General features: G+C 41.8%; 1 protein-coding gene across 1 annotated transcript in view; it reads right to left on the bottom strand.

The window, feature by feature from the left end:
* The window catches only part of PHOX2B (paired like homeobox 2B), a 10,126-nt gene extending 3,197 nt beyond the window's left edge, over positions 1 to 6,929 (bottom strand). Inside the window, exons 1-2 of the mRNA XM_070756553.1 lie at positions 6,689 to 6,929; positions 3,603 to 3,790 (exon numbers count right to left, since the gene is read on the bottom strand). Coding sequence (XP_070612654.1) covers positions 3,603 to 3,790; positions 6,689 to 6,929 — 429 coding nt within the window. The remainder of the gene's footprint in view (positions 1 to 3,602; positions 3,791 to 6,688) is intronic.
* Between the last annotated feature and the right edge of the window lie 3,150 nt (positions 6,930 to 10,079).

Here is a 10,079-nt window from a genome sequence, read left to right as displayed (position 1 = left end):
CTATTCCATTCTGTTCCATTCGATTCCAAATAGATTTCTCAACCAGACTGGGAAATCTAAAATAGTTTCCTGGATTTGCAGATGTTTTGGAACGAAATTAGACTTTGAAGGAATTGCAGATGCCTCAGGAAGACGTCGGGTTGGTTTAAAAGCTTTATTTAATCCTCACTGACCCCTTTCCCCCAAATCACCTTGAGAAATTGAAGGAGACAAAGAGCTGTTTTTAAAAAAAATAAGGATGCGTGCGGGTGTGGGAGAAATATTACTGTGTTAAAAGCGATCCATAATTAAAAGGAGATCATTGAGTAAGATTCCTTCTTCGTCCCAAAATAACACGCTGCCTATGAATGCAAATTACTCCTCTGCAAAGATGGCATGCTGTTTTTATTTTATTTAATTTTTTGCTTAGGAAAGAGCCGATGATGGAATCTCGACCGCCCGAACTTCGATGGATTAAAATTTCGCCAATTTAGAACAGTCCCCAAGATGTCACATTTATTCATTTAGATTTTTTTTAATCGCACTTTTATTTTTTAAAAAAATAACTCAAGCCTCCATCCATTTCTCTCTCTCCATCCATCTCTCTCTCTCTCCTCTCTTTCTCTTTTTCTCTCTTCTCTTTCTGTCATCTCTGGATACATCCATCCATCCATCTCTCTCTCTCCATCTCTCTCTCATTTCTCTCTCTCATATATTCAGTATATCTCTCCCCACTCTCTATCATCTATCTATCTATCTATCTATCTATCTATCTATCTATCTATCCATCCATCCATCGATCCATCTATCCATTTCTTCCTCCTCTTCTCATTCCCCCTCTCCTCCTTCCCCTCCTCTTCCACTTTTCCATTTCTTCTCCTCTTTATCCCACAACTACATCTCTGTGAAATTATATATTTAAATATGTTATATATTAAATATGTAATATTTTTTTTAAAACAATCCTTTCCCCAAACACCATCACCTTCCTAAACAAATAGTTCCCTCATCACTGTCAAACTATTCACAAAGTCTTCACCACCATTAATCTTCCCATCGTTCCCATTACCTATCTCCTCCCACTAATGACTGGATGACTGTAACTTGGTTGCTTCTATCCTTACAATTTATATTGACTGGTTCCTAATATGATTGGATTGCTTATTTGTAGCCGGATCGTCATTAAGTGTTGTACCTCATGTTTCTTGATGAACATTTTTTTTTCTTTTAAGTACACTGAGAGCATCTGCACCAAGACAAATTCCTTGTGTTTACAATCACATTTGGCCAAGAAAGTATTCTATCCTATTCTATCCTATTCTATCCTATTCTATCCTATCCTATCCTATCCTATTCTATCCTATTCTATCCTATTCTATCTTATTCTATCCTATTCTATCCTATTTTATCCTATTCTGTCCTATTCTATTCTATCCTATTCTACCCTACCCTACTCCATTCCATTCCATTCTATTCTATTCTAATCTACATTACCCTACCCTTCCCTACTCTACCCTTCCCTTCCCTACCCTACCCTACTCTACTCTATTCTATTCTATTCTATCCTATCCTATCCTATCCTATCCTATCCTATTCTACCTTACCCTGCCCTGCCCTACCCTACCCTACCCTACCCTACCCTATCCTACTCTACTCTATTCCATTCCATTCCATTCTATTCTATTCTACCTTACCCTACCCTACCCTACGCTTCCCTACTCTACACTTCCCTTCCCTACCCTACCCTACCCTACCCTATCCTATCCTATCCTATTGTATCCTATTCAACCTTACCCTACCTTACCCTCCTCTATTCTATTCATATTCTATTCTATATTGAATTTACAATTAGATTACAACGCTGAGCTGATACATTCGGGGCCCGTTACAAAGATGCTTAAGAGAGGTTTTTTTAACTTCAGAGAAGTAAATCGAAACAAAAGTCGAGAATAAATCCTTCTCCCTCTGCAATACACCTTACCCGCCCGCCTCTTCTCCCCAAGGCCTTTCTCTGAATACCCCAATTGCTCCTGAAGAAGTGAGTGGCATCTCTAAACAAAACCGGATGTCAAAACTTGAAGTCAAGAACAGGGTATTAAAAAACCCGATCACATTTCGGGATAAATGATCGCTTCCCAAATATTGAGGATCAGCCCTTCCCAGAAATTTAACAATTTATATATTTATCCTATGGTCCACAAAAAGGAGACACTCTCTAAAATAATCAAAAGACAGTGGCTTTTCAATTATTATTTTGATCACCAGAGGCAAACCAGAACAGTGGTTTTTTGCAAAATAATTTCCCCTTTGCTTTAAATGACAGCATCAAGAATTCACCCCCACCCCCATCGCCTCGCCCCCCAAATGGACCAAATTTAGCTTCTCCTTCAGTGGAAAATCAAACCTGAAAAAAGCCCCCTAATATTTTCTGTGGGGGTAGGAAAAAGACAAATTTGGCCATAAAATATCCTCTGTATTATTCGTTAAGACATCCCTTCGGCCTCAACGTGGACTCCAAGGGTAGTTAGCTGAGAGCTACAATTGCAGCCCTGAAGCCACAGTTTAAAAAATAAAATAAAATTAAATATATGCATACATACCAGTACACACACACACACAAACAAACATTTCTCTTTCTCTCTCATTTATCCATCCGTCCATCCATCCATCCATCCATCTCTCTCTCTCTCCATCCATTTCTCTCTCTCTCATCTCTTTCTCTCTCTTCTCTTTCTGTCATCTATCGATATATCCATCCACCCATCTCTGTCTCTCCATCTCTGTCTCATCTCTCTCTCTCTCTCTCATCTATCCATCCCTCAATCTTTCTCCATCCATCTCTCTCTCTCTCTCTCATCTCCTCTCTCATTTCTTTCTATCTATCTGTCTGTCTGTCTATCTATCATCTATCGATTGATCCATCCATCCATCTCTCTCTCTATCCCTCTCTCATTTCTCCCTTTCTCATTTCTCTCCTCCCACTATCATACATACATACATACATACATACATACATACATACATACATACATATCTCTCTCCATCCATCCATATCTCTCTCATCTCTCTCGCTCTCATCTATCCATCCCTCCATTTCTTTCTCCATCCATCCATCTCTCTCTCATCTCCTTCTCTCTCATCTCTCCCTATCTGTCTGTCTGTCTGTCTATCTACTTACCTATCTATCATCTATCGTTCCATCCATCCATCCATCTCTCTATCCCTCTCTCATTTCTCTTTCTCATTTCTCTCTCCCCCACTCTCTCTCTCTCATCCATCCGTCCGTCCGTCCGTCCGTCCGTCCATCCATCCATCCATCCATCCATCTCTCTCTTCATCCATCTAGCTCTCTAATCTTTCTCTTTCATCTATCCCTCCCCTCTCATGCGTTTATCCATCCATTCACATATCTCTATTTCTCTCCATCCCTCCCTCTCTCTCTCTCTCTCTAGCTATCTACTTTATCTACTTATATATTTTATATGTCTATATGTATCTTTAACTTGAAGCCGGCAAATTACGCGGCTGCCCTCAGCGCTTCAGTCCACGCGCGGGGCTTCCCCCACGAGCCCTGGCGACCCCCTCCCCCGACGCGTGGCGGGTCGCACGGCTTCTCCCCTGACCTGCACGCGGGCTTCGGTGAGGTCGATCTTCAGGGCCAGCTCCTCACGGGTGTAAATGTCCGGGTAGTGGGTCTCGGCGAAGACCCTCTCCAGCTCTTTCAGCTGGGCGCTGGTGAAGGTGGTGCGAATCCGGCGCTGTTTCCGCTTCTCGTTCAGGCCGCCGTGGTCGGTGAAGAGCTTGTAGGGGACTGTGAGGGGAGGAAGGAGAGAGAGGGAAGTGACAGCTTTCAAGGCCCAGATATATTCAATGTACGGTATGTTAAAATCCAGGTAAGATTAGGCTATGGCTAGCTGGTGGGAGCAAAATAGCTTGAAATAGATCTATAGTAGTCTCCCTTTGCATTACGAGCAAAAAATATGTTACACACATACATTTATAAATTCTGGTAAGGATCTGGCTAGCTGATGAGAACAAAATAGCTTGAAATAGATCTATAGTAGTCTCCCTTTTCATTACCAGCAAAAATATGTTACACACACACATTTATAAATTTTGGTAAGGTTATGACTAGCTGGTGGGAGCAAAATAGCTTGAAATAGATCTATACTAGTCTCCCTTTCTTTCCATTCTCAGCAAAAATACGTTTTGCGCGCGCGCGCGCGCACACACACACACCATATGCATATATACACGCAGGTGTAAATTATGTCCTTTCCTGCTCCTGTGCCCACCAAAAAGGGGATCGGGGTTTGAAATAAGGACGCCGCGTTTTTGCGCTTGGGTGGATGGGGGGCTCTAGACTCGGGGTAGAAAGCCCCCTTTTTATTTCCCGGGATGCCCAATGCTGCGCGTTCCCAATAAAAATAAGGGGAAATGCGCGCAAATTGGGGGGGGGAGGCAAAGGCGGCTCCATGCGCGTTTGGCTTCTCCCCCCTTTCTCTCCCCCCCCCCCCGTGAGTCTTTCTTCATGTCAATTCCCCTTAAGCGTGGAAGAAGGCTTAAAATAACGGTGAAAATTATTTTCGAAATTTCATTAGACAGAACGCGGGGCGGGAATCTCTCCCGACCCCAAAAAAGTTATAGCTTGCTTCAATTGGGGTGTATACAAACGTGCGCGCGCACACATACACACACACATATACATATATATAGAGAGATTTTACACTCTGACGAAATCAATAGGAATTAACGAAAGCTTAGTAACTTTTTAGTACTTTTAAAATACATTTTAAACTTGTTCCGGAGATCGTGATGGCCACTGCCTCTTTTATATATATATGGTTTTTTCTGTCGAATTTTCATTTCATTTTCATAATCAGCAAAAATATGTTACATATATAATTATAATACATATGATTTATATAATTTATATATGTTACATGTATAATTATAATACATATATAATTTATATAATTATACAATAAAATAACATATATTATGTTACATATATGTTACATATACTGTATAATTATAATATATATATAATTTATATAATTATACAATATATAATATTATATATGTGTGTAACATATTTTTGCTGATAATGAAAAGGAAGGGAGCCTAGTATAGTATAGATCTATTATAAGCTATTTTGTTCTCATCAGGTAGCCATACCCCTACCCGGATTGGAATTATATTATATATTATATAATATAATATTATAATAAATAATAATAAAATATTATGTATTAAATACATATTTAATATTTTACTAAATGTTATTTTTATTATGTATCATACATACATATATGTGTATATATATATATATATATGTGTGTGTGTGTGTGTGTGTGTATATATATATATATGTATGTATGTATGTATGATACGTAATATAATGTATAATGTATAATGTATAATGTTATATAATGTATAATGTATAAAATTTAATTTTTGCGTATTGCGCTGATCCAAAAGAGGAGGAAGAGGAGGACAGGATGGGGCCCCTCTGCCTTTGCTCAGGCGCAGCATGAAATAATAATAATAATAATAATAATAATAATAATAATAATAATAATAATAATAATAATAATAATAATAATAATTATTATTATTATTATTATTATTATTATTATTATTATTATTATTATTATTATTATTATTATTACCCCGAAATCCCCTTCTTCCCCTTCCCATCCTCGCCCCTACCCCCCCAAATTTTCCAAACCCTGCTTCGGCCAAGGATTCTTCGAAGCTGCGAAGTGCAAGCCCGCGCGTAAAAATAGATTCGCTTCTCCGACGGCAGGTGGCCCGCGCGGGCGGGCGTTTAGACAAGAACCCTGCGCCCTCTTTTTGGTTTTTTTTCTCCCCAAATCCTAAGCACCCCCACCAAAAAAAGAAGTAAAAGGATGCCCTGCTTGGCGAGAAAGGGGCTCGTCCCTCCTAGGAGGGAACGAAGCTAGAGCCGGGAGAGACCCTTCCTCGGCGGGGAGCGGAGGGGTCAAACCTCGCAGCTTGGACAGGGTTTAATCCCGAGCCGGAGATCAGAAGCTGCGTCCCAGCGCTCGGCTCTGGATCCCGCGCATCCTCGCTGAAAACCAAGGGAAACTCCGCCAATCTTGCAAACGTGGATCGCCTCTTTTCTCTGCCGGCCCTGCTGTTTGGAAAAGGGGTTCCTTTCCAAGCCATGAGGATGAGGATGGTGATGAAGAAGCAAGAGGAGGAGGAGGAGGCAGGTTTTGGCGCCCGTGTCAGTAATCACCCTCCGATTCGCCTTCATCTAATTATTCTCGCGCTTTTTTTTCCTTCCCAGGCTCCGTCGCCAAATAAGTAAATTACGCGCCGATCATTTTTGGCAGCCCGAGATAATTTTGTTGGCGGGTTTTTTCGGGTGTGACTTCGGATAGTGTAACCGGGGTAAGTGAATTACTAGCCGCCGCGCGGCCCCCCCACCCCTTTTCCTCCCCCCCACCCCTCCTTCTCTCTCTCTCTCTCTCTCTCCTCTCCCCCCTCTCTCTCTTTCCCCGCGATCGCTCCTAACGTGATAAATCCCTTTCATTTGGATAAGCAAATTTGGTTTGGTTCGAAGGCGCGCGCGAGAAAGCGCAGCGCGCCTTTTGGTTTTTGGCTCTTTCTCCAAACGCAACCGAGGTTGTAAGCCTTCCTGGGCTGCTATTCCCAGTTTAAGGTGGAGGGGAGGCCTTACCTGCCGCGTAAGGGCTGCTTTGGTGGTCCCTAAGGCTCCCCAAACTGCAGGATCCGGGCGTGAGCGACGGGCAGCCCGAAGATGCGCCGAAAGTGGTCCGGATGGGGTTATACTGGAAGCCGCTGGCTTGGCTGCAGGAGCTGAAATCCGCGTAAGCCGAGGCCAGGCTGGACGTATCCATGCCGGCCATGCACGACTCGTAGGCGGAGGAATTAAGGTAGGAATATTCCATTTTATACATTGGAAAAAAAAGGCGCGCGGTGGCCCAGCCGAGGGGGTCGGAGGGGCTTTGGTGGGGAGGAGAAGAGAGGGGGGGAGAGGGCCCGGCTGGCTTGCTGGCTAGCTGTTCGAGGCCGGGGGTGTCTCTGTTTTTGGAGAGGGGGGGTCTTTGCAAAAAGAGATGCTCACCGCTCGGCTGGCGCTTCCAGAGTGGCCTCGGCGCTCGGAGCCCAGCCCGGTTTTATGAAAAAAGGGCTGCGAGCCGCTGCCTTGCCTTGAGGTCTCTAGAGCATATAGTCCTCATCATACAACTTGGCTCTTTCCTCCTGGACAATAGCGAAGCGGTGGGTCTGAACGCTGCCGCCGCTTTTTACATGACAATAACTCATCAGTCTATTGGGCTGGCTGGGGGGGGGGAGAGAGAGAGAGTTGGGAGGGGGGAGCGAGGGAGGAGGAGGAGGAGGAGGAAGGGGGGAGAAGAGAGCGAGGAGGAGGGCGGGAGCGCGCGTGGCGGAGAAGGCGCGCGCCCCGACTGCTTCCCAACTCCACCCCACCGGCTGATTCCTGCCATTTCCAAATGAGACTTCAATCTTCTCCCCCCCCCCGCCTTCCCAACCCGTTGATGTCCTTGCCCCGCCCTCTTTATTTCCGACCCCCCACTTTAATTCAACCGAAGGAAGAAAAACGGGGAGTGGGAGATTTCAGACCCCCTTTCCTTTAAAACGCATAGAACGCGCGACATGATCCGCGCTCACACGGTCGCGCGGATTTTTAAAATTATTATTATTATCATTATTGTTGTTGCTGCTGCTGCTGCTGTTATTATATTATCGTCATTATTACTATTACTATTATTATTATTTTATTTTTATTATTATTATTTTATTATTATGATGTATTATTATTTTCTTTCTTTCATTCTTTCTTTTCCTTCCTTCCTTCCTTCCTTCCATCCTCCCTCCCTCCCTTCCCCTTCCCCCTCCTCCTCGTTCTCCTCCTCCTCCTCCTCCTTCTTTTTCATTATTATTACTATTATTTCTTCTTCATCATCATCATTACTATTTCTTCTTCTTGGTCATCATCATTATTACTATTATTATTTCTTCTCCTCTTGCTTCCTCTCCTTCACCATCGTTATCGTCGTTATCATTGTTATTGTTATGCTGATCTTGTTCTTGTTGTTTTTATTATTATCTTTCCTTCTTCCTTCCCTTTTTTCCTTCTTTCCTTCCCTCCTTCCTTCCTTTCCTTCCTTCCTTCCATTTTTTCCTTCCTTCTTTCTTTCTTTCTTTCTTTCCTTCCTTCCCTCCTTCCCTCGTCCCCGTTATCACCACCGCCACCACCACCACCATCACTTCAAATTTATAAATCGCTCCCCTCCCGAACGGACTCTGCCTACAACGGTAAAATGAATACAAAAATTAAAAAGTACCCCAAGTACATACAATAAAACAATACAAAGTTGACAACCTAATATAAGGAAGCCTACAACCGTCACTCATTCACATTACTGGCCATCGCTCCACGGCCCGACGCGAGATAGGGGAGAGACAGGCACCCACCCGGGTTTTTATTTCTCTCCACTTTCTTAACTAAACACCCCCTCCCTGGAGAGTGGGGGAGTGTTTAAACTCTCCTAGCCCTTCCTCTTCCTCCCACCCGTCCTATTTTCCCCACTATGTTGGCTAAAGGCGAGCGAGCCCCCTTTGATCTCCAGGCCAAAAGCGTTTTTGTCAACGCGTTACACGCCCAATTGCCCCGCTAAAGTCCTGGAAGGGCGTGAAAAAAAAAATCCGTATAAAAAGGACCGAGGCGCCGGCAGGAGGTTGGGCATCCACGGAAAGAGGAGGAAAGCCGAGCCGAGCCAGAAAAATAGGAAAGGCGTCGAACCAGGAGCGTGGCGTTTTGGGATTCGAACCCAAAACTCCGCTTTGGGTTGCTGCTTTGCGGTCTGGCGGCGGGTTCAGTGCGGGGCTCCTTCGCGGGAAGAAGTCCGGGAGGGGACCCAAAGATCGTGCAGCCAAGATCATCCATCTTTGCATTAATAATCCTAATTTACCTGTATTGCAATTCACCTGTATCTGCATTGCAATTCACCTGTTATCTATTGTCCTAATGTACCTGTACTGCAATTCACCTGTTATCTATTGTTCTAATTTACCTGTATTGCAATTCACCTGTACCTTATTGCTATTCACCTGTTATCTATCCTAATTTACCTGTACTGCAATTCACCTGTTATCTATTCTCCTAATTTACCTGTATTGCAATCCACCTGTATCTGCATTGCAATTCACCTGTTATCTATTGTCCTAATTTACCTGCACCTAGTTATGTTGACGTTTATACCAACGCCTGCTGTCTTGTACATGTTTTTAACAAATAAATAAATATACATAAATACATTAACTCCTTCCGCAGGGAAAGCTCCACATGACTTAGTGATAGTATGTACAGCGTTTTACATTGTTTTATTGTATTTCTTGTTTTTATTTATTCCATATTGCTGGTATTTATTGTTATTGTAAGCTGCTCAAAGTTCAATTGGAGTTGGTCAGCAGATAAATTCCATAAATAAATACATAAATTAAATAAAAAAAGCTTATATATATGCTGTATATAAGTAAACATAAATTACAGTATATGTTTTAGTATTGAAGTTGTTTATAATGTTTTAATATTAGATTTCTTACGTTTTGTATATATATATATGTATATGTATGTATATGTATGTGTATATGTGTATATGTATGTATGTGTGTGTATATATGTTTTTCTGTCAAAATATGTAAATATGTGTGTGTGTATGAATCACGTTTTTGCTGAATATATATATATATATATATATATATATATATATATATATATATATATATATATATGGTATATATATATATTCAGCAAAAACATGTGATTCATACACACACATATTTACATATTTCGACAGAAAAACATATATATATACACACAAAAATTCAGCAGAAACTTGTGATACATATATATATGTGTGTGTATATATATATGTATCACATGTTTTTGCTGAATTTTTAAAATTAAGGGATATATATATATATATCACATTTGTTTTCTTTCGCTGCTGCATTTTAAAAAAATTAATTACCTGTTTTCTTTTGCTACAGTCTTTTAATTTCTACTTTCAGATCTTTCAAAT

Source organism: Erythrolamprus reginae, chromosome 7 (genome assembly GCF_031021105.1).
Source record: "Erythrolamprus reginae isolate rEryReg1 chromosome 7, rEryReg1.hap1, whole genome shotgun sequence".
Lineage (NCBI taxonomy): Eukaryota > Metazoa > Chordata > Lepidosauria > Squamata > Dipsadidae > Erythrolamprus > Erythrolamprus reginae.
The sequence above is the reverse complement of the archived record's forward strand: the minus strand, read 5'-3'. Positions and strand labels throughout refer to the sequence as shown.